Genomic DNA, 23831 nt, shown 5'->3' on the forward strand with positions numbered 1-23831 from the left:
ATTTAGAGGCTTTGCCAAAGCTATGGACTTTGATGGATTAGGTCTTTGTTTTAGTTTTGGCAGGTGGTGCTGTCTACGTGCTGAGTTTTACAGCCTGGATGGTACTTCCATCATGGAGTCAGTTGTGCTACGGTTTGGGAGCCTACTAAGGTCTAGGGCCCTGTTACAAAAGGAGGTATCCCCCAACAGTTTGGTCATCAGACTCTCCAGGCAGCCCTGGGGTTTCTGGGAAGTCAGTCTGGCAGAGGATCAGAAAGAGAAATGATTCTCAAAACTTACCCAAGGGCAGGTCAGCGGGGATAGATTCATGGCGTGTAAGGAGAAAGGCTGTTCTTGTTATAAGGGAGAAGGGAAGATGCAGGAGTTGGGGCAGAAAACAGGAGAGAGAAAGGAGTGGTGGATCACAGGTAGAGAGCCCACACAGCCCAAAGGGCCACCAAACGAAAGCCGACACAGGGATGCATGACTTGAGATAGTACAGGCTTAACCAAGCTAGAACTCTAGACTGCACTGACTGACCAGCATGGCCTGGGGCTGGAGAGAAGGCTCACCAGTTCACAATGCTTGGTGCTCTTGTAGGGGACCTGGTTTGAGTTTCTAAAATGCACATCAGGGGATGCCCTCTTCTGGCCTCTGTGGGCATCTGCGTGCACGTGATGTACATACTGACTGTTAAGTTTCAAACCCAGGATGAAACTGAGGTGCCTATTTAACATATCAAAGCAGACCTGGCCTGCAAGGTTCTCCCAAAATCCCTCAGTCCCCACCTGTTACAGGGTATGGCAAGCATATCCCACCCCCACCCTGAACTCTCCTGGGCTGCTCTTTCCTATATAATCCAGACATTTTCAGGTACCCACCTTTTTTGTACCTTTGGCCTCCTAGCTGCTGTACCTCCATCCTCTCTTTCTCTCTCCCTTCCCTTCCCCCTGTTCCCACATGGCTCAGCTTAGTCTGGTCATGTTCATTCTGGACTTTCTGAGACTTGTCCCTGCCTCTGGCTATGCTCTCCCCATGTCCTTTCCTTTTTATTTCTTTTCATTCACAGACTAGTAGAAATGCTTGTATACATATAAAATAAAGATCAAAATTAATATATTTCAAAAAGTAAGTCATTGCCCGGCAGTGGTGGCACGCGTCTTTAATCCCAGCACTTGGGAGGCACAGGCAGGTGGATCTCAGTGAGTTCAAGGCCAGCCTGGTCTACAGAGCTAGTTTCAGGACAACTAGGACAGAGAAAAACCTGTCTCGAAAAACAAAAACAAAAGAACAAAACAAAACAAAAAAAGTCATCTTGGGCTGGAGAGATGGCTCAGCCGTTAAGAGCAGAGGCTACTCTTGCTGAGGACCAAGGTTTGATTTCCAGCACCCACATGACTCACAAACGCCTATAACTCCAGTACCCAGCCCTAAGTCCTATCATTTTAAGGCTTAGATTGCCCCAGATTTTGCCAGTTGGCTCTTATGTTCCTTTGAGATGATCTTCTCATTTATTGAGAAATATTTGGCTTTCTTGCCTAAGAAATCCCTGGCACAGCTTGCACTTTGCCTCCAGCCCTAACATGACCTAGTTCCCCAAGTCACTGTTGCTTTTAGTTTTCCTTCAATTTTCTTTTTAATTTTGAGACAGTGTCCCTCTTTGTAATACTGACTGTCCTGGAACTCACTCTGTAGACCAGGCTGACCTAGAACTCCCAGAGATCTTCCTGCTTCTGCCTCCTGAGTGCTGGGATTAAAAGCACATACCAACATGCCCAGTTTTGGGGTTTTTTTGTTTCCTTTTTAGTGCTCAGTGGTATTTAGAGACCAAAGATCTGGGCATAAGGTGCTTATTGTAGCTGGAGTGCTACTGTGCCAATAACAAGTGTGTTGTTTCCACCGCTGTTCATTTCTATATGTATGTAGACATAGCATATACCAGCATCCCCTCTTCCAATTCACCAATTCACTGCCATGACATTTGCCTTTTTTTTTTTACAAGAGTCTCATGCAGTCCAAACTGGCCTCAACTCATCATGCAGCTGATGATTATTTTTAAAGTTATAGATTTATTAGTATTATTATTTTGGTTTTTCTTTTCTTTCTTTTTGTTTTGTTTTTCGAGACAGGGTTTCCCTGTGTAATAGTCCTAGCTGTCCTGGAACTAGCTCTTGTAGACCAGGCTGGTCTCGAACTCACAGAGATCCGCCTGCCTCTGCCTCCCGAGTGTTGGGATTAAAGGTGTGTGCCACCACTGCCCAGCCACAAAGTTGCTATATACGGACTGTCCACGAAAGGCTGACCCCTCCTGAATCATTGTGACCCCAAGGGACTCATACAGCACAGCGCACATCCGTTTTGTGACTGGTAATAAAATCTTGAGAATTCCTAAATCCAAAGGTCTTGCCCCCATCTCCCTGAGGATCAGTACCATTTATAAAAGAAATCAATGGCTGTCCACAAGCGTCTTGAGAGGAACAGAAAGGAAAAGTAAGTTAAATCCCATCCTATTCTGATAGAGAGCTGACTTCACCCACTGGCTTGTCACTATGAGACTCATCATGTTGGGTCCCCCCACCCAGACAGGAATCTAAGTCATCCCCAGCCTCTGCTCCAGCGCATTTGTCTTGTGTGCTGAAGCAATACATCACCCTAAATAATCATTTTATAAGAGGAAAGTCTGGTGCTTCAGCTATGGTGAGGAAGCTGCAGCACGGGAGCAAACTGCTCAACTCGCAGAACAGGAACCAAAGACAGGGCATGAGCTGGAGTCCCACAATTCCCTTTAGAGGCATACCCCTAGTGATTTTAAATCCCCACTAGAACTCCCATAGAACAACTTATTTGTTTTTGTTTGTTTGAGACGGGGGTTTTTCTGTGTAGCCCTGGCTGTCCTGGAACTCGCTCTGTATTATCAAAGATTAAAGACTTGCACCACCACCTCTGGGCTTAAGCTTTTTGTTTTGTTTTTGTTTTAAAACATGTAGGCTTGGGGCCAGCACTCAGAAGACAGAGACAGGCAGATCTTTGTGAGTTCAAGGCCAGCCTGGTCGACAGAGTGAGCTTCAGGACAGCCTCGGCCACATAGTGAAAACCTGCCTCAAAAACAACAAAGGAACCAGGGACCTAGGAGCCGAAGGAGTTAAAGTGAGGTCTAAGTTGCCTCCTCATCACACGTCTTCCTCGTTGGTCGGCACTCTGGTAGCCTAGCTCCATCTGTGAGTCTGATCTTCCTCCAATGCCTGAAAGTTACCAAGAGTGGAGACCCTTAAGTTTTCTGTGTTTCATTTTGGCAGGAAGTAGCCAGTTGACTTGATGCCTGTCTTCTAAGTGATTTTAAGGTCTTAACTCCTAAGAGGAATGTTAAGTAGCTAGATGGGCATTAAAAGATTTGGAGGTCACTGATGGTAAGCATTTCCCCTCCTTAAGATTTAAGATGCTATATGAGGGCTGGGGAGATGGCAGCACTTAAGAGCACTGACTGCTCTTCCAGAGGACCTGGGTTCAATTCCCAGCACTCATGTGGCAGCTTACAACTGTCCTGTCTGTAACTCCAAGGTCTGACCACCTCATACAGACAAGCATGCAGGCAAAACACCAATGCACATAAAATAAAAGTAAATTATAAAAAGATGCTATATGAGAGGAAGGTGGAAGTGTCAGGGTTTACCCTGAAGTCCACTAAGGGTCAAAAAGAATAGAATGGGGGCTGAGATGGCTCAGTGGTTAAGAGCACTTGTTACTGGAAAGGCTGATCTTTGAGCACCCTCGAGGATCATCTGTAGCTCCAGTTCCAGATCTGATGCCCTGTTCTAATTGCTGGGCACCAGGCATGCATACAGTACATTCATACAGATAAAAGTTTAGCTAAGCAGTGGTGACGCACGCCTTTAATCCTGGCACTTGGGAGATAGAGGTAGGTGGATCTCTGTGAATTGGAGGCCAGCCTGATCTACAAAGCTAGTTCCAGGACACCCAAGGCTACCCACAAAATCCTGTCTTGAAGAAAACAGAAAATAAAAAAGTAAAGCTTAAAAATAACCTTTTAAAAATAGACATTCCAATCTGCCCTGTTTACAAGGCTATATTATATTGTCCCCTCTCTTAATTTTTTAAAGATTTATTATGTATACAGTGTTCTGCCTACAGGCTAGAAGAGGGCACCAGATCTCATTACAGATGGTTGTGAGCCACCACATGGTTGCTGTGCATTGAATCCAGGGCCTCTGATGGAGATGGAGCAGCCAGTGCTCTTAACCTCTCAGTCATCTCTCTAGCCCTGTCCCCCATTTTAAGTTAATCTAACTGGTCTTGTCACCTGAGCTGTGGGATGGTCTTTCTATACTCTGTAAATATGGTGTTATCATTGTTTGATAAAGCTACTTTGGCCTATATGGCAAGGCAGGATAGAGCCAGGTGGGAAATCCAAGCAGAGGTACAGGAGAAGCAGGGCAGTCTGGGAGTCTGCTCCCACTCAGGGAGCAAGACAAGTAAAAACCAAGGCAACAAGCCACAAACCACGTGGCAAAGGACAAGAAAATTGGGTTGATTTACTGTAAGAGTTAGCTGGTTAAGTCTGAGCCATTGGCCAAGCACTGATAAGTAATATTAAGCCTCTGAGTGATTATTTGGAAATGGCTGTGGGATGAGGAAGGAAAGAGAAAAGCCTCCATCTACACACCTGACCAGGAGATCCCTCACAAGAGCTGATTTACCTGACAAGGAGGTGAGCATTATGCCCTCAATGTGATGATGCCCCTCAAGACCTCAGAAGCTTTTACAGATCTTCACTAAGCCTGCCTGTTGCTTAGAATTCTAACTCAAAAACATAACCTTTCCTTTTCTCATTTTTTCTTGGATATCAGCCAAAATCCTAAACATACTTGGCCTGTTATTCTGAACATTCTCTGCAGCCTTCTCTACTTTCTCCATTTTCTTACAGACCTACATTGCTAACCCTTACTCAAATGCATGTTTTTCTTTCCTTTTTAAATCTCTAGGTTTTTTTTTTGTGTATTTTTCCTGCATGTATGTGTACCCAGAGGTCAGAAGAAAGGATTATCAGATCCCCCAGAACTGGAGTTATAGATGGTCATGAGCCATCATGTGGGTGCTGGGAACTGAACCCAAGTCCTCTGTAAGAACACAAGATTTATCATCCACTGGGGTCTGTTTGGGCATAAGCCTTGTTTCTCCCTCCACGATGCTGGCTGGGATAGCAGCAGAAAGGGTGTGAAGGATGGCTCACAAAGTCTTACATCTATAGCCCGGTTTTCCTGGGATGCTGAGGCAACGAGACCTAGTTCCTGTTTTGAGATATGGCCTACCTTGTGATCTTCATGTCCCCCGTGTTCTGACATATGTGTTCCACTGCGGTTTGTTTCTTAAAATTGTGTGTGCACAAGCCATGGGATCTCCTGGGGATCCTAGGACCATTTCCAGGATTCAGTTTTCTATCATGCATGTCCCAGGGATCAAACTCAGAGGATTCACAACCTTCTCACTGGCCTAAGACCGTACTTCCTTGGCTGGGCGGTGGTGGCGCATGTCTTTAATCCCAGTACTCGGGAAGCAGAGACAGGTGGATCTTTTTGAGTTTGAGGCCAGCCTGGTCTACAAGAGCTATTTCCAGGACAGCTAGGACTGTTACACAGAGAAACTCTGCCTCAAAAACAAACCAAGCAAGCAAAAAACCGTGTACTTCCTTAAACAAAACTTGGGGTGGATACTGAGACACATAATGTCCTACCTTGAGCTGCATGGGATATGGGAGAGCAATTGGGCTATGGCTGAGCCCTCAGATCTGACTGGCCCCATGTTTCTTCTTTTTTTTTTTTTTTTTCAAGACAGGGTTTCTCTGTGGCTTTGGAGGCTGTCCTGGAACTAGCTCTTGTAGACCAGGTTGGTTTCGAACTCACAGAGATCCGCCTGTCTCTGCCTCCCAAGTGCTGGGATTAAAGGCGTGCGCCACCACCGCCCGGCTGGCCCCATGTTTCTATTGAGGCCTGAGAACTTATACACAGCTCGGAACAGCACGATGGGGCCAAGTAGGGGAGGAGACCAAGTACTGGAGACATGGGCAGTATTAATAGTCTTCATTATACAAGTCAGTATTATTTCTCCTTAACATTCTTTCTCTTGTCTCAACGGCAAAAAAAATCTCAAAACAGTTCTTTTGAAGAACTGAGGTAGCAAGTGATGTGATGAGCTACTTCAGGAAACAGTTAAGCCTAACTGTGCCCCTCCCCTCCCCCAGCGGCCACCTGCAGAGACTGAGGTCCAAGTCCTGTCTCAGAAGAGGAGACATCTACAGAGATCTTATCTTCTCCAGGGTACAGGGGGTTACCTGAAGGAACACAGAGGCCAGACACTAGGTCTAACAGCTATTTTATTCCCTAGGAACAAATGCATGAGGAAACTCCAAAATGAAACCGGCGCAGTGACACCAGGGTGGCCTGGCTTCAGAGTTCAGAGGATAGCACGCCGCAGAAGGAACCCGGCGAGGACACCGTCTCTTAGGTACCACCTGAGGAGGGGTGAGGCCTGTGATGTAAAAACTCGCCCCCTCTACAAAGCAGATGTTACACAACTGTCCGAGTCCCAGGACACCAAAGCCTCCCTCTAAAGAACTGAGGTAGGCAGGTAAGACTGTGAGGGGGCTTGAGTGTTACAGAAAACCTGAAATCACTTTCGGGTACCCACAAACGGCTGAGATAACCCAAGATGACTTGAGAGGGAGGGAATCAAAAGGTAGCCAAGAATTTCATGCTTAAGGTGGGGCTGGTCAATCTTGCCAAATCAGGCCCCAGGGTGGTTATAAGAAATATTATCCCTAGCCACCCCAAAGGACTCTGGTCATACTCAATCAAAAGTCATCCTTTTCTCTGTGGATTCATTTATTTCCCCACTCGCGACGTAATTCTGTACCCCTAAACCTGATCCTAAAGGTAGGATTGGCAAGGGATAAGGAAAAACCGTGTCTAGCCCTTGCATGCAGCGGCGTCCATGGAGGCGTGAACAAGGTCCTTTGTTGTGTGCTAGGTCACTGGCCCGCCCCTGCAGAACACACTGCACTGTGAGCGGGCTGTGGCTGCTGTCCTGCAGGGTGGACAGACTGTCACAGGGAGGTCTCCTGGACGATGTAGGTCGGGCTGCACGGCTGGTGGACGAGGCCGTCCTCAGCCATCCTCTCCTTATCCCTGCTGTCCTGCAGCACTCCATTCCTCATCTTCTCTGGAAACAGGGGGGGGACCACAGGGACATCCTGGAGGACAGGGAGTGCAGGTGATGGTAGACAAGGGCAGAGGGAGCACGGCAGGCACGACAATGGGGAAAGGCTTCACATAACAATGGATCTCACCTGGCTGTAGCTTCTCCAGCGAAGCCGCTTCTGGCAGGATAAGGGCAGGAGTGAGAGGAGCTTTGGCAACACTGGATAAATGGTGCCGGGGTTCAGGGTCCGGCCCCGCATTCCCCCTAAAGGCAAAGGTGCTTGTCAAGAGCCCTTCAGAGAACCTTAGAGCAGCACACTCTGCTGTCCCTGCACCAAGGTCCCAGTCCTCCAGCCCATTCTGATGTCAGCAGGGGAGACCAGCTGTTACTGACACTCAGTATCCCAAGGGCAGGGTCCCACCTTCCCCAGACCGAAAAGTCCCCCTCAGCCCCTCATTTTGCTGTGTTCCACGCCCTCACCGGTGAGCAGACTGACAATCAGGCCCACGACAATGACAGTGGTGGAGTTGTGCGCACTGTACCATAAATAGGACAGGGAGTAGAACCGCTGCAGTCCTGTGGGCCTAGGGTGAGAGGGTGAGGACAAGCATTCGGCAGGGCATTCTGGAGGCACTTCAAGCCCCCCCGAACTACAAGGTCTCAGAACTCAACCTAACCCTGCTTATAGCTTATGGTAACCCATCCCTCAGCAAGGCCCCCATGAAATCCCTCAAAACTGAGCTTCACACCCAAGGAGAACGAGAGCAAGCCACGCCTCACTTGGACAGGGTGGTAGAAGGCATCAGAGTAGTCATAGTGGTGATGGTCCAGTTGCTGGGCAGGAAGGAGCTGGACCCATTAACGGGAGGGGACGCCACGGAAGAGCTCATCCTGCTCACTATGCTCCCAATGCCGATCCAGAAGGCCATGGTGAGTCCAGTCAACAGGCCTACGATGGCACCCTGCCCAGAGACACAGCCAACTCTCTTGTCACAAGGCCCACCACAAACCTCCATACCAGTCCCCAGAACTGCTGAGCGCCCCAACAGTCCAGTTCCATCCACATGCATATCTGGGAAGCCAGGTGTCACTCACAAGAGGGTTGGCACACGGGAAGAACATCCCCAGGCAGAAAAGTCCCAGCAGTGGTCCTCCAACCATGCCAAAGATGCTGAGTGCTGCCTGGAGTTGATGGAAGGAGAAAAGAAAGCACAGGCTCAGAGACTTCAGCCTCAATGTCCTGTCAATCATCAGCTGTTGGTTTCTTCAGGGAGGGAACGGCTGTGGTGATGCACTTCGGGCTGAGGCTGAGCTCTAGGTCTCTCTGGGCCAACAATATCCTAGGAATGATGCTGGGCTTTTGCTCACTTGAGAGTCTGTTCTTAGTTAAAGGCCATCTATCCAAGGACAACGTATGGGACTGGTGAGATGGCTCAGGGGATAAAGGTGCTTGCTGCCAACGCTGACAACGAGTTCCATGTTCAGGACCCACACAGCACAAGGAGAGAACCAACTTCCAAAAACTGTCCTCTGACCCCCACTTGAGCACTGGCATGCAAGTATCCACATACAATAAATGAATAAATGTATTTCTCTCTTCCTTTTTTTGGGGGGGGGTTGACAGAGCTTCTTTATGTAGCCCTGACTGTTCTCCATAGACCAGGCTAACCTTGTACTCAAGAGAGCCGTCCACCTGCCTCTGCTTCCCAAGTGCTGGGATTCAAGGTGTGTGCCACCACGTCCAGCTTAAATGTAGTCGTTTTTAAAGGCACATTCCATTACTCTCAGAATAGCTGTCTTCATTTCCTAGTTCAAACATATCCCCCCATCCCTGCTGAGAGCTTCTTCCTCTTGAGGCATTACCTGGAGCACTGATCCCAGATGAGAGGAAATATAGGCCATTCCCAGGCAAATCAGTCCATAGGCAAAGGCTGGGAAGACGCAGAGGGGAGGCAATGTGAGTCAGCGAGTAGAGGGATAACACACTCCAACCAAACTACCACTCTGTAGTAGTCCCAGGGCCCGCTGCTCTCCCCTGAAAGCCATACATGATGGCTGTGCTGAGGCCAGGACAGAGTTAGAGAGGCAATCATCCGTAACTGATGACAGTGACCAGGGTGTATCTCAAAACGAACAAGACTTAAGATACACGGAAGAATAAGCCTACCAAGGCTTCGGGAAAGCAGGATGGCCCGGGTTTCAGTCATCTCAGGGAACCAAGGCTGAATTAGGTCCTCCATGGTGACAGTTGCCAGTGAATTGAATGCGGATGATATGGTGCTGCAGAGGAGGAAAAGACGAGCTGTGTCAGGTCCGAGAGCCAAAGGAGGCAGAACTAAGGACTCCACAGAGGGTAGGAAACCACCCATTGATGTGGAGCCCAGACTACTTCAGAGGGGTTTGGAAAGCAAGACGCTTCTGATGGAGTGTAGGTGTGTTCACCTAGGTGACTGACACTGTCAACTGAAGCCTGCTCTGGGAGAGGCCATCCAAAACAGATGGGACTGGTCCAGCAGGGGCACTGCAGCAGTACCTGAGGGATCCACTGAAGAGGCAGGCGACAAAGAGCCCAGGCAGCCCCGGCATGTCCTTCAGGAGGTCCATGACGAAATAGAGCACTAGCTGCAAGGAGAGCAGACACACTCAGAGAGAAGCCTGGGCGCATCTTCCTCGAGCAGGGAGGAAAAGGGGCTCGGAAGAGCAAACTCCATAGCCCACCCAGCCCGCCACTGATGGCCAGTGTGACCACAGCATGCTGCCTCACACACCAAGCCCGTCTGCTACAGAAGGAGGTTGTTGGGAAGCTTAGATGAGAGCAGACATGCAGCAGTTTCCAGTGAAGGCTGGCTGGCTGCCCACCCATTAGATGGGTGGGCACTGATTAGATCTGCTCAGGACTGGAGTCTGACACTAGACAGCTGGGATCTCAGGATGGAAAAAAATAGTCATCTATTTTTTTTTTCAATTTAGCCACAAAGGTTTTAATTTAGGGATCCAGACTGGCTTCGCATGAGCACAGGATGGAGACAGAGAGGCAGAGAGGCCCTCTCACCTGGTCAGGTGCTGCTTGCTCTTGCTGGGGGCTCATAGTATATTTCTTATAATAGGCAAACATGACCAGACCAATGAGGGAGCTCATGCACAGGGACACTTGTTGGCAGGGGAACACCGCATAGCAGGAACTGCAAAAGATCAGTGCCAGAAGACAGAGATAACAGACACTGTTAGACATGCCCTCCTGAACCTCCAGAAAGCCCCCAACAAAAGGGAAGGCACTCTGAATCTTATCCCACCCCACTGCTCCCAGGGACCCCATCCCCGCACTCACAGAATAGCAGCTTTCTCTGAGCGGGAGCTGAGGTAGCGCTGCACCTGAGCCTGATTCACTCCATACAAGGACAGCATCATGAAAACCCCCCCAAAGGCCAAAGTCCAGAAAGTATGACGCACAAAGGGGTCGGGATCCAGCCTGCAACAGAGATACCCGGTCACCGCCACAGCCACCTCATCTCAGGTGTGCATCCAGGCAACGTCCAGGCCTCTACACCCATGATCACTTTCTCCCTCTGCAGTATGGGATGTCTGCCTATGGTGCTGCCAGCTTTCTCTCTGCTTACTAAAGGCCCGAGACCAGGCTGAAATGGACTCAGTCCGTAGACGCTACAGGTACCAATCAAGGAAGCACAGACTTACTCAATCCCAGAGATGCGGCCATACTGGGAAGACACGTTCCATACATGACCCAAGCCGCCCACTCTGGCCGAGCCTACAATGATAACCACCAGCTGCCCTAGGAACATGACCAGCGTTTGGAACACATCTGTCCAAATGACAGCCTTGAGCCCACCCTACAAGAAAAAAATATCACATCCGTCACAAATGCCAAATCAACAGGAGAGGGTGGACATCACACTACCAAGAAAGCCCTTGCATATAACCCCTTAAACTGTTAGTGACTCCACCTTCTCCGCCTCACCCTGGAACTGCATCCCATTTCCTGTATCTCTTTACGCTGGCCCTTCTTTTCCTTCTCCCATCTTCCCACTGTCACCCAGGTTAACTGTAATTACCAGTGCAGTGTAGATGTTGCAGACAATTCCGAGGGCCAGGACCGACAGCCAAAGATCAAATCCTGTCACTGAAAACAGATAAACGTCACAATCCTACCTCTGGTAGGTTTTCCAGAGCAGTCCTGGTGAGGATAGCTACTCAAATCATAGAGAGGAGCCAGCTGGGGTTGTCACATGACTTTAATCCCAGCATTCTGGGAGGCAGAGACAGGTAGATCTCTGGGAGTCTAGTGTGCTCTATACAGCAGAGTGCCAGGACAGCCAGGACTACATAGGGACTTTGTCTCAAAAACAAAACAAAAACAACAACAACAACAACAAAAAACAAAGAAAACCCATCACAACATGGAAGCAATTAGTCATTAGAGGGGAAACAAATCATTTCTCAACACGAGGAAAAACATTTTCAGAGCTCCACCGAAATGCCGATTAACCAGTTCAGGTGTGGCCTGGTAATGTTTGATCAGCTTTCGACCGAGGTGAAAGAAGTCTCCGTCTGCCCCTCGTAGAGACCAAGAGCCCTGTCCATGAATTAGTTCTCTCTAGCACACTACCCCCCCCGCCCCTCCTAACGGCATTTCTCCAGTCTGCCAAGGCCGGAATCAGGGACCATGACTCCTCACCTGCATTGAGGGCCAAGGATGGTGCATAGAGAGCGACGCCCATGTAGATCACCTGTGGGAGATGGGAAGGGTGTGAAGGGGAAGAGACGCGGGGGGAAAGACAGTGTCCCCAAGGCTTGGGCTTACTTCCCTCTAATGCCTCCCAAAACCTGTCATATCTACAGTGGCACTGGACAGGATGCCATCAGGGACTTGACCAACTAGTGACTCACAGGAATTTTAATGGCAACTCTGAAGGCCTGAGTTCAGCCCCTCCCCTGCCCCAGGCCCACCTACCATCTGAAAGATGAAGGTCACAGTTCCAAGGATCCTCACTACTTTATTGAAGCGGAGCTCCAGGTACTAGATACAAGTACAAAGAATTTATGTGCCTTTTAAGGCATGGCATTTCATGACTCCAACCCTCACAATACATAACCTCTTTCCTCAAGAGGCCTAGTAACACAAGGAAATATGCAGAACATATACTCTGGACCCTCTGGGCACGGCACTCTCCAACCCCCTCCCCCAGGAAGAAGAGCTACTTGGGGCAGTCATTCTTTGGTGGAGCCCGAGTCACAATCTTAGGTACCCATCCCCTTCTCCATGCCTTTCCTGTTTACCTCATAGGCACTGGTAAGATGCAGGCGGTAGAAGACTGGGATGAAGATGTGAGCAGGGATCAGAAGTCCCAGGAAGTAGGAGCATCCCAGGAACCAATACTGGGTTCCGAATCGGTAGATCTCAGCTGGTGCCCCCAGGATGGCTACTGCTGACTGGAAGGTGGCCAGCAGGGACAGTGCCACGGGAAGGCAGCCCATTTTGCGGTCTGCCAGCAGCAACTCACCAACAGTATGACGGCCCCATCCACGGCAAGCATGATAGAGCCCAATGATGAGGGAGAGAAGGAGCAACAGGCCAAACACCACATAGTCCACGACAGAAAAGGAGGAAATAACCCTGCTGGTGTCTGAGGTTGTGTGGAAGGGAGCTGAGGTGCTCTCCCCCATACTCATCCTCTCTGTGCCCGTTTTCCAGGACTTGGTATTCCTGGGCTCAGAGCTGTCAGTTCACCGACCGAGCACGTATAGGCGAATGGCTCTGAGTTGGTTCCTGGCTCAGTTTCACAGCATTCCTCTTCCAGGCAGTGACACGGTCCAAGAGCAACTGGAAGAATCCATCTCTTAGTTAAGCCTACCCTGCCCTCATGGCTGCCCACCCACAGGCTGCTGACATGTCATGGCCAGACTCAGACTAGCCAGCCAGCACAGTGGTGAATGCCTACAAGGTACAGGCGGGTTTGCTAGAGGTTAGGGAGGGAGGGGAGGAGGGAGGAAGCAGCAGAGTGAGACACAGGAGACAGTAACTTGGCCAGGACCTTTGCATGTACAGTTATGAAATTCAAGACCTTTTTGGGTCTCCACCCGAGTACTAAAATAAAAATCAACTCTAGCCTAATATTCTTCATATAATCCCTGCCTCCATTTGCGGGCACAGACCCAGTCACTACAAAGTATTGAGCCAGCAGAGCCCAGCCTGGCGCCACAGCCCAGCAGGGAAGAAATGGGAAACCAATGACAGCAGGGTTTCCCCTATTCTCCTTGGCCTCAGTTCCACTTCTCATGACCCAGAGACCCAGAGGTGTCGTTCTCCGAACAACACCTCCCCCCTCCGCAGCTCAGCCCACCGAGCTCACCTCTCTGATATCTCCAGCCCCATTCAGAACAGAAGGCTCACTACTCTGTACCCCTTTCTCTTTCGGGATTAAAGGCATGTGCCAGCACAGCCCAGTTGTATCTCTTTATTAGCATCCCCGGTATCACTAGAGAAACCTACCTGTCGGGCCTAAGCTCCTGCTAGACACACCCATCAAGGGTGGATCTGGTCTGAGTGATAAAATTAAAAAGTGAGACAGACGGGGCCAGAGGGACGGTCAGTGGTTAAGAGTACTTGCTCTTGTGGAGAACCCACGTTCTAGTCTCAGCATCCACATGGAAGTTCACAGTCATCTATTACTCTAGTTCCAGGGGGTGTGATGCCCTCTGATTGCTTCTGTGGGCACCAGGTACACTTGTGGAGCAGACAGGCACACAGACAAGACACCCATATACATGATGCTGGGCTCAGACACATACCTGGAGAAGCAATCTCTGAGGCAGAGCTGCCTGGAGCGGCACTGAGGTAGAGGCCCTGATTCTGTAAGGAGCTGAGGAAAGAGCAACAATTGGGGTCAGAGGAATGCATTTGTTGCTATCTGTTCCGGGCTCTTCAGGGAACCAAGCACTGTGCCCCGAAATGGCCCATATCACCCTATGTCCCGGCTCAACTCTAACAGATCCAGACTAGAGAGCAGAGAGCTCACATTCAGCAGCATTCTTAGCTGGATTAGGCTCTCAGGCTAAATCGCTCTTGGCACCCTGTGTTCTAGCAGAGTTAGAAAGGAGTTGCCTAGAAAACGGGAAAGTTACTTTTCTAACTTTCTCTCACACACAATCACCATTCTAATAATATGCCACAATCTTTAAAAGAACAAAGATGGGATCACACTATTCCAAGTCAGCCACTCTTACAGCGCCCCCACTTCACACAGAAGCATTAAAGATCCAGACATTCAAGTAACCTTTTCTTTTTTTTTTTCTTGGGGGGAGGTGGTTTTGAGACAGAGTGTCTCTGTAGCTTTGGAGCCTGTCCTAGAACTAGCTCTTGTAGACCAGGCTGGCCTCAAACTCACAGAGATCGGCCTGTCTCTGCCTCCTGAGTGCTGGGATTAAAGGCGTGTGCCACAGCTGCCCTGGCCATAACCTTTTCCTTTTTTCTATGTTTATGTATGCACGGGTGCATGTGAGCAAGTTCGCGAGCATGTGGAAACCCAGGTGTCTTCCTTGGTCTTCACACTTAGGTGGCAAGCCTTGACCTACTACTATCTCCTGGGCCTCTCAAGCAACCCTCCTAAAACACAGCTAAGTAACTGTCAGACGCAACATTAGAACACAGGCCTATAGATCCCTCATCCATCCTGCTCTCCCAAATGTCTGTCCTCTCGTCTTGAAAAGCAATCCCTAAGCAGGGCAGTGGTGGCACATACCTTTAATTCCACCATAAAGGGGGGGGGGGGGGGGGAAGGTCAGCTTGATCACAGAGCAAGTTCCAGGACATTGAAACAAACACAAAATAAACAAAAAGCAATCCTCTAGAAGTACTCCTCAGGCCGGGCAGTGGTGCACACCTTTAATCCCAGCACCTGGGAGGTAGAGGAAGGCAGATCTCTGTGAGTTCGAGGCCAGCCTAGTCTGCAAGAGCTAGTTCCAGGACAGGCTCCAAAAGCTACAGAGAAATACTGTCTGGGGGTGGGGGTGGGGTGGGGGACAAGAATCAAAAAAGCACTCCTCCTCGGTGTGGAAGTAACACTAGAGAATACTGCATATTTAGATAGCCTTACGCGATGACAGTTCACGTTCTCTGAAACCTGCTTTTGAGCCAGGAGTAAATAAAGTGCCTCTATGTCACCTGTCACTGGTTCACAGACTTTTGACCCATCTGAAGAATCAGTCACACCTCAGATCCTATCTAGTACCTTCTAGGTGCTAAATTCCTACCTTCGAGCAGCCTAAGGCAGGGTGGTACAAGGGACTTTTCCTAAACTGTAGCTCTATATCCTATCTAATATGTGCCACTAAATAAACTATAACTATATATCCTGTCTAGTACAGGCCACTAGGCTAGAGACCCCACCTTCTAAAACTCAAACACCCTCCTTCAAGCCTCCTCCAATGGTGAGCAACAGGGTATTTCACCTGAAACACCCTCAGCATCTCTATACAAAACCAGTAAAGAACAGGTCTTGAGTCTCTATTGTAGGGGTTGGTGAGATGGTCCAGGGGTTCGGGATTCTGACTTCTCTGAAGAGGACTCAAGTTTGGATACAAGCATCCATAGTAACAGCCTGAAACTACCGCTAACTCCAGCTCTGTCGCTTCTGGGCTCCTCTCACTAGTACCCATGGACAGACATACACAGAGCACAAAACAGTAAAGAAACTGTTCACAGGTAATTCACCGTGGTCCAACCTCACTATTCCCAAGACTAGAAAGGATCAAAGTGCTAACTGTAGTCAGTCAGTCATGGAACAGTGCATAGATTTCAACCAATCTAGTGACAGATTAATACATCCTGCCTACCAGGAGATCAGGGCATCTTCTCCCACACTGTATTCAGACACTGCCTGGTTGACAAGGTGCACTACACACATGTTAAAGAAGGGTCTGAGCTTGGGCCACACGTTCTATGTCACAATGCAACTCTCTAGATCAACAGTCCCAACAGGGCATGCTGGTTTAACCTAAGGATGCCCCGGGCCTTTGTATTTTGTAACACCTTGAGATTTCTCACTCCTTGGCAAGCAGTCACTACTATGAAAACATCTTAGACTAGGTGGTGGCGCACACCTTTAATTCCAGCACTTGACAGGCAGAGGCAGACGGATCTCTGAGCTGGACGTCAGGCTGGTCTAGAGAGTGAGTCAGACAGGACAGTCAGAGCTACACAGGAGGCAGAGACAGGTGTTGCTCTGTGAGTTTCAGGACAACCAGTGCTACACAGTGAGACCCTATCTCAAAATAGAAACACTGACTGGTTCCCTCTACTTCTGGAGTTTCTGAAAATTTTGTTTTTGTTTTGTTTTTCGAGACAGGGTTTTTCTGTATAGCTTTGGTGCCTGACCTGGAACTAGCTCTTGTAGTCCAGGCTGGCCTCGAACTCACAAAGATCTGCCTGCCACTGCCTCTGGGAGTGTGGGATTAAAGGCGTGCGCCACCACCACCCAGCTTCCTGACAAATTATTTGCATTAGACACCAAGAATCCTCGAGGATGGAGGAAGAAGAAACTAAGCAGACAGGAAAATGCCAATCCAGTGACGGGCTTCAGTTCACACAATCCGATTCTAGGAAAAGAACAGTGGCCTTCTGAACACTCCACAGACACACCAATGGACATGTCTATCTCAGAGGGGTAGCCAGAAGAAAGCCAAGCTACTTCCCTAAGTCGGATTCTCATGTCATCTGGCGGTTTGTGGGTTTTTAAGTCCTGGGGACCTGAACAAGCTAGTAAAGTGCAGGTCCACAGGGCTAAATCCTCACCGGCTTCCTCCTTTGAAATGCAAATGCCAACGGCCACAAACGGGTCTTGGGTTTAAAATTCCTCAAGGTCTAAATAGTTTCTCACCAGAACAAAATATTTCAGCAGCTAAATATATTAATAAATGTAAATTCAGGACTTCCAGGCAGGTACCTGGAACAGGCAGGTTACCTGAAATGAACTCCAACTGTCTTTGGTGACCTCTTGAGGTGTCCTCATCAAAAGCAATAGCTGCCCTTTGGTGTGACGGGTTTCTCCCAGCGCCCTTCCAGACAGGACTCCTGCGGCTGCTACTACGCTGCAGAAGCGCTACCTTGCCTTGCGTCGGTGATTCGGCCAGGACTACCAAAGTTCCTTCGTTCCTTCCGAAACCAGCATTGTTCTTTTCCTGGGAAGGCAAAGAACACGAGTTAGGGAAGCGTCTTTCCCGCCCCACCACCTTGCCCGGGCTCCGGGGAACTACGCAACATTAAGGTGAAGGGTTCCCAGACTCGTGTCCTCCTGCCAGCGTTTGCCCTTCGCCCTCCGATCTCCGCTCCTCCATCACCCATACCCTTTTTCGACTCAGTTTTCCCCTCCTCTCCACACGTGGCGAACCCACCACTTTGCGCTAGTATTTAAGACCTTTCCCCAAAGCCCACGCGGAGAGGCTCGCCCCTCGCCTCGCCCCGCCCCTCCCAGCTCCGCCTCTCGCGTCCCAAGGCGACTGAACTCGGCCTCTCTGCCCAATCCCTACCCAACCCCCCCATCCCGGCCCAGCCCACCTGCGCGATTCCACACGTGGGTAGCTGGCCCGCAGGCCAGCCCGGCTCGAGCAGCGTCAGGCTTGGTGACAGCGGGACCCCGCCCCCCCGCCCGCCCTGATCGCCGCGCCGCCATGTTTACTGAGGGCGGATGGAGAGTCCCAGTTGTCCGCACCGTGCTGAGGAAGCAAGCAGTAGACTCCAAGCAACTAAGCGGCGCCTGGGGAGGCCTGCGCTCCCGGAAGAATGGCGGGAGGGTGGGTCTGCCCGCCAGGAACAGGCACCGGGGAGCGCGGACATGAGCCCAGAAGACGGGGAGCAGCAGCAGCGCTCTGGCAAACCATGCCACGCCCCACGGCGCCAGCCGAGGACTGATTAGGCTACGCCCCAGAGAGGCCGGGTTTGCAAAATTAGGCCCCACCCCAAGGCTGGGGCGTGATGCGCGGGGGCGGGGCCTCGCGCTGGGCTCTCGCGAGCTGTCAAGAAGGTTGAAAGGAGTGGAAAATGGCGTCTCGCGAGCCAGGCAGTTCTGTGGGCTTGATACCTTGGGTTGCTACCGTGCTCCTGGCTGTGGGCGTGGAGAGGGCTCTGGCTCTACCTGAGGTACAGAAGAAAGCTGGTTTGAGATCCGGCTGAGAAGGTTGCCGATCGTCAGCCTTGTGTCGAGCTCGCTCGCCGGTGGCTGTCCCAGCCGAAGCTCAGATTTCTCCCTTGAAGATTCCCTAGCCCTGTCCCAGCGGGGATCGTGCTCCCGAGTACTCTCGTAGCGCCGGCCACTGGAACCTTCGCCCTGCCCACATTCAGAGACCTTTGAAATTTGATCTCCTTGCTTTTTGAATAACTTTAAATTGTTCTTCCCACTCTAGAGTCCCCGGCTCCTCTGCCAGCTGTCCTTGCACGAATACCGTGCGTGCTGCAATGGCATGACTGAGTACTTTGTGTACCCGCGTGCAGCTCTTTAACACTTGCCAAAGCATGCCTGTCAGGTGGAGAAGTCTCTGGAAAGGACATAATATAGTCAAGTAATGATTCTTCTAGATGAGGACCTTCTTTTGTGAAAGACTTGTAGACTTGTATAGTGCACTGATTTGGTGCCCTGTGGTAGCCGAAGAAATGGGTTCTATTTATAAAAGCCAGCTTTCTGCTCTGTGTTGTAGGAATTCTGGAGAGAGTACTGACAACTAACTATTGATTCTTGTTTATTCTTTTTCTTTCTGGAGTCTTAATAAGGTTTCTTTCTTTTCTACAGATATGCACCCAGTGTCCAGGAGGTGTGCAGAACACGTCCAGAGTAGCCGTTTACTGTGAGAATACATCGGAGTCAATGCAAGCCCGATGCTGCCTGAATCAGAAGGGCACCATCTTGGGGTGAGGGAGGAGAAGACATCCTTGGATACTCACAAAAGTTCACAGACGAGTCTACTGTCTTGCCTAACTGACTTTGGGGGATAAATACCGGCACCTAACTGGAGACGTCTAATGCTTGATTGTAAAACGTTTAAATTGGGTGTAGTATTATTCGATAGGTAAAAGATCCCCCCCCCCGATGACAATAGTTCTTGCCATTTTATAGACTTGTGTGGCATCATTTAAAAATAGCTTTGTTTTTGTTTATTTGTTTTTGTTGTTTGTTTCTGAGACAGGGTTTCACTGTTAAGCTCTGGCTGTCCTGGAACTCACAGAGATCCACCTGCCTCTGCCACCACCGCTAGGCTTAAAAATAGTTTTATTATAACTCTTTGGATTATTTTTTACTAAAATACATTTACAATTTTCTTTCTTTTTTCTTTTTTTTAGACAGGGTTTCTTTGTGTATCTCTGGAGCCTGTCCTGGAACTCGCTCTGTAGACCAGGCTGGCCTCGAACTCACACCTGCCTCTGCCTCCCGAGTGCTGGCTTTCAAGGTGTGGGCCTGGCACAATTTTCTTAATTTTTTTATTTTTGTGTGTGTGTGTCTGGGTGCATGCACTTGAGTGCAGGTGCTGGAAGAGTTCAGAGGCTTTGGGTCCTCTGCAGCTGGAGGGATAGGCAGCTGTGAGATGTCCAACATGGGCGCTAGGAACTGAACTCGGTTCTCTGCAGGATCGGTACTCACGCTTATCTGCTAAGCCATCTCTCCAGTCCTTAGTTTTCTTCTGTCTTTTTGTTATAGCTGTTCTGGGCACTAGGGAATGAGCCTAGGACCTTGTGCATGCTATCCAAGCTACCTTTTTTGGTTTAGCTTTTCTTTCTTTCTTTTTTTTAAAATTTATTTATTTATTATGTATATAGTATTCTCCTGCATGTATGCTTGCATGCCAGGAGAGGGCACCAGACCTCATCTGTAGATGGTTGTGAGCCACCATGTGGTTGCTGGGAATTGAACTCAGGACCTCTGAAAGAGCAGCCAGTGCTCTTAACCTCTGAGCCATCTCTCCAGCCCCCTTTTCTTTTCTTTGGCACAGGATCTTCCTATATAGCTCTGTCCAGGGCATTGTGCATGCTAGACAAGACAAGCTATCTTTTTTTTTTTTGGTTTAGCTTTTCTTTTCTTTGGGACAGGGTCATCCTATACAGCCCTGTACTTACTGTATAGCACAGCATGACCTCAAGCTCACATCATTTCTGCATCAGCCTCCCAAGTACTGGGGTTACGGATAAGCCATCATACTGACTCCTTTCAGCACTTAGCATTTTGACACTTAATCTCACTGAATTGCCTACATAACCTTGAACTTGTGATCCTCCTGCCTCAGCTTCCTGAGTAGCAAGGATTACAGGTAGCTTGCACCACCAGGTCAGAAACTAAGTTATATATTTTATAATGTTAGGATTTTGTACTTCATAGGCACTCAGTAAATGAAAATAATGGTTGAAGTTCTTTTTTGTTTGGTTGATTTTTTGAGACAGGGCTTCTCTGTATAGCCCTGGCTGTCCTGGAACTCATTCTGCAGACCAGGCTGGCCTTGAATTTAGAGATTTGCCTCCCTTTGCTTTGGAGTGCTGGGACTAAAGGCTAGAAGTTCTTAATGTATAGAAGTTTATAGTAATCTCTGATAGGAAATATAATTGGGAAAAACTTAAGTGATTTGCTTTTTTTGTTTTGTTTTGTTTTTTCTTTCATTTAAAACCTCTGTGGCTGGGCTTGGTATTTGTAATTTCAGCACTTTGGAGGAGGATCAAGAATTCAAGGTAGACTAAGAGGTAGTGAAGCAAGCCTTTAATCCCACCCAGCACTCGGGAAGCTGTGCAAGGCCAGCCTGATCTACAGAGCAAGTTCCAGGCCAGCCAGGTATTACAGAGAAACCCAAGATCACCTTTAGCTACCTTGTGAATTTGAGGCTAGCTTGGGTTACATTGAGACCTTGTCTGAAAAAGAAATCATCTCGATGGGAATGCTGACGGGGATGCTGCGCTCTGTGGTTCTTGTCTCTCACCCCAGCATTTGAGAAGCTGAGGCAGGAGGATTGTCACAGGTTGAGACCAGCCTGGGATGCAGAGTAAGACCCTGTGTCAGAACAAAAGAAAATCTCTGTAGTGTGGTGGTTGTGGCTGTGGCTTGGTGATCAAGTGCCTCACACGCGCAAGACCCTGGGTTTAATCCCCAGCAAGGGCAACAAAAGCCTCTGGGTCTGAGGCTCACAGGATAGGAGCTACTAACCCTGGAGAAAATAACACCAAGTTTCTTCTAATACTTGCACAGTGCATAGCTATACTGGCTAGAACTGTGATTGCAATGTTCCGTATCAGAACTGATCAGCACAGGAGCCACGATGTCCTACCTGTTTGTAGTCTTTCTTGTGAGAATGCATTTGAATTTTAGGTAAATTACAATGTCGACATATGTAGTAGTGCTAACTAGATTGGATAATACACGATTACAATGTCTCCTACCATAGTACTTCTCTTATAGTTCTGAACATAGTGTTGTTCTGTCAGTATTGGATTAAGTGGGGTGTGTGCACAAATACTAACCTTGCTAGGCATGGAAAAGAGACATAGTTACACTAATCACTTTGTTTCTTCAGGCTAGATCTCCAGAACTGTTCCCTGAAGGATCCTGGTCCAAACTTTTTTCATGCTTCAACTGCTGTTATCATGTAAGCATTTAGGTACTTTCCTAATATGGTGATGGGAAAGTCTTTGGAGATAACTCTTAAAAAGGGTAGATTAATATTAGCGTCTAAACCTGTATAACTGAGGGTGAGGGTTGGACTAATAGCCCAGGAAAGCATGTATAAGTGTTAATAGCATGCTGTTCTCAGCAGAGTACTAACACTGTGTGCTTTGCAGAGACCTTCAAACAAATCCTCTCAAGGAAGACTTGACCAACACCTTCCGTGGCTTTACCCAGCTCCAGACTCTGTGAGTAATAGACTGGGAAGAGAAATCATAGATCTTAATTGTTAGTCAACATCGGAGCTGCTGTTGCTACTGTGTGTGTGTGTGTGTGTGTGTGTGTGTGTATGTGTGTGCATAGATGCTTGAGTGAGCTCATATGCACAGGTGTGTGTGTGCGCTGTGTGTTGCTGGTGAATGTTTGTTCTGCTACTGAGCTACACCCTAAACTCTTTGGCTGTGTGTTTATGATCATGTGTGCTGTCTTCAGGATATTACCACTAGATGTCACCTGTCCTGGAGGTATTAATGCCTGGGAAAGTATTACCTCTTTCACGGACAAGCAAATTTGCCAAGGGCAGAAGGACCTTTGCAATAGCACTGGAAGCCCAGGTATGCTGTGGAATGACCATCTCAATGGCGAGTCCTTTTCCGTTTTTCTAAGGTGACGTCATTCTCTGCTTTAGAAGAATAAAGATGCTAAGTGCCTTTCTGTTCGGAGTTCTCTATTCCCCTATAAAGGTTTTAATTATTTTTTTAAAGATTTATTTATTTATCATGTATACAGTGTTCTGTCTGCATGTACGCCTGCACACCAGAAGAGGGCACCAGATCTCATTACAGATGGTTGTGAGCCACCATGTGGTTGCTGGGAATTGAACTCAGGACCACTGGAAGAGAAGCCAGTGCTCTTAACTGCTGAGTCATTTCTCCAGCCCAAGGTTTTAATTATTATTGTTAGTGTTACAGTCTGATTATTTATGATCTTCTATTTTTTGTTTGTTTTTGTTTTTATTTTCTGAAGCAGAGTATATATTCCTAGCTGATCTGGAACTTGTGTAAACAAACTGGCCTTCAACTCACAGAAATATGCCTGCCCCTGCCTCCCAAATGCTGGGATTTGGGCATCTGCCACCATGCCCAGCTTTTTTCTCTACTTTTGACCTAGAAATAATTAAAAGATCTAAGCAGATATTTGAGGAAAATACCTAATGAGATTCAGTGATACCCTCCCCTCCCCGTAGCATGCTTCTGAGATCAGGGAGACTGGCTTGTCAGGGTCACATGGCCTTAGACTCCAGTGACGCTTGTTTTACTCTGGCTCCCAGAAATGTGTCCTGAGAATGGATCTTGTGCACCAGAAGGTCCTGGCCTTTCGCAGTGCGTTTGTGCTGATGGTTTTCACGGATACAAGTGTATGAGGCAGGTAAGGAACTGGACCTTTTAGAAACAGAGGGATGCATTTGGCAAGAACCTCTCAGAAAGAGACAAGGCCGAGATGAGGAGATGCATGGCGGAGAAAAACTAGGTGGCGGAAAGTGACCCTGCATATACTGCTGTGACTGTTTGTTTGTTTGCTAATCGCAGGGTTCCTTTTCACTACTTATGTTCTTTGGCATTCTGGGATCCACCACGCTAGCCATCTCTGTTCTACTTTGGGGAACCCAGCGCCGAAAGGCCAAGGCTTCATGAACACAGGGCTTCCTGCTCACCTGAGATCACCCTGATCGTGACAAACATGACTGGCCAGGGGGCGGATCCTGCTCAAAGCCGAAGCGGACACTGATAATGAAGGAAGGTGTCAAATTGCACCACCTCGGAGTGATGGACCCTCGGTTCAGGAGTGGACGAGTACTTGTTTGTATTATTGATACAATAAACACTTTTTTCCCCCATTGTTTTAGGGACTAGCGCCATACCTTCGCGTCTTTCTTGCTTGAGGGGCTGGTTTGGGACGGTCGGGTTTCACGGGTCTCCAGGGTTTTGCTCGGTG

The 23831-nt window shown here is 48.7% G+C and overlaps 2 protein-coding genes across 7 annotated transcripts; one reads left to right on the plus strand and one right to left on the minus strand.

Annotated features, from left to right (window-relative positions):
- Positions 1-6349: 6349 nt before the first annotated feature.
- Positions 6350-18643, minus strand: Slc5a6 (solute carrier family 5 member 6). Of its 5 annotated transcripts, none has more exons than XM_075955561.1 (18): positions 18339-18643; positions 17169-17385; positions 13999-14069; positions 12487-13030; positions 12161-12226; positions 11885-11936; positions 11262-11329; positions 10885-11039; positions 10520-10660; positions 10244-10373; positions 9725-9813; positions 9359-9471; positions 9055-9122; positions 8287-8373; positions 7972-8153; positions 7672-7775; positions 7340-7455; positions 6350-7243 (listed from the first exon to the last, which is right to left on the minus strand). In XM_075955561.1, the coding sequence occupies exons 4-18, from the start codon at positions 12877-12879 to the stop codon at positions 7097-7099; spliced, it is 1911 nt and encodes a 636-aa protein (XP_075811676.1). In that variant the 5' UTR covers positions 12880-13030; positions 13999-14069; positions 17169-17385; positions 18339-18643; the 3' UTR covers positions 6350-7096. The 5 variants fall into 5 exon arrangements, with proteins under 5 accessions (XP_075811676.1, XP_075811673.1, XP_075811675.1 ...); XM_075955558.1 differs by lacking the exon at positions 18339-18643 and adding an exon at positions 17762-18117; XM_075955560.1 differs by lacking the exon at positions 18339-18643 and adding an exon at positions 17916-18113.
- Positions 18144-23756, plus strand: Atraid (all-trans retinoic acid induced differentiation factor). Of its 2 annotated transcripts, XM_075955564.1 has the most exons (7): positions 18178-18343; positions 18990-19108; positions 21748-21819; positions 22013-22084; positions 22329-22450; positions 23167-23264; positions 23426-23756. In XM_075955564.1, the coding sequence occupies exons 1-7, from the start codon at positions 18245-18247 to the stop codon at positions 23528-23530; spliced, it is 687 nt and encodes a 228-aa protein (XP_075811679.1). In that variant the 5' UTR covers positions 18178-18244; the 3' UTR covers positions 23531-23756. The 2 variants fall into 2 exon arrangements, with proteins under 2 accessions (XP_075811678.1, XP_075811679.1); XM_075955563.1 differs by lacking the exons at positions 23167-23264; positions 23426-23756 and adding an exon at positions 22626-22827 and having other exon boundaries at positions 18144-18343; positions 22329-22502.
- Positions 23757-23831: the final 75 nt, after the last annotated feature.

Source organism: Microtus pennsylvanicus, chromosome 21, assembly GCF_037038515.1.
Source record: "Microtus pennsylvanicus isolate mMicPen1 chromosome 21, mMicPen1.hap1, whole genome shotgun sequence".
Classification (NCBI taxonomy): domain Eukaryota; kingdom Metazoa; phylum Chordata; class Mammalia; order Rodentia; family Cricetidae; genus Microtus; species Microtus pennsylvanicus.

Coding starts and splice junctions, on each gene's coding strand:
- Slc5a6 (XM_075955561.1), bottom strand. CDS start 12,879: ATGAGTATGGGGGAGAGCACCTCAGCTCCCTTCCACACAACCTCAGAC. Junction 11,040..11,261: donor GCAACATCTACACTGCACTG/GTAATTACAGTT, acceptor TTTTTCTTGTAG/GGTGGGCTCAAGGCTGTCAT. Junction 10,661..10,884: donor GGCCGCATCTCTGGGATTGA/GTAAGTCTGTGC, acceptor TCTCTGTTGCAG/GCTGGATCCCGACCCCTTTG.
- Atraid (XM_075955563.1), top strand. CDS start 18,245: ATGGCGTCTCGCGAGCCAGGCAGTTCTGTGGGCTTGATACCTTGGGTT. Junction 22,085..22,328: donor TTTACCCAGCTCCAGACTCT/GTGAGTAATAGA, acceptor TGCTGTCTTCAG/GATATTACCACTAGATGTCA. Junction 22,503..22,625: donor TCCTTTTCCGTTTTTCTAAG/GTGACGTCATTC, acceptor TCATGTATACAG/TGTTCTGTCTGCATGTACGC.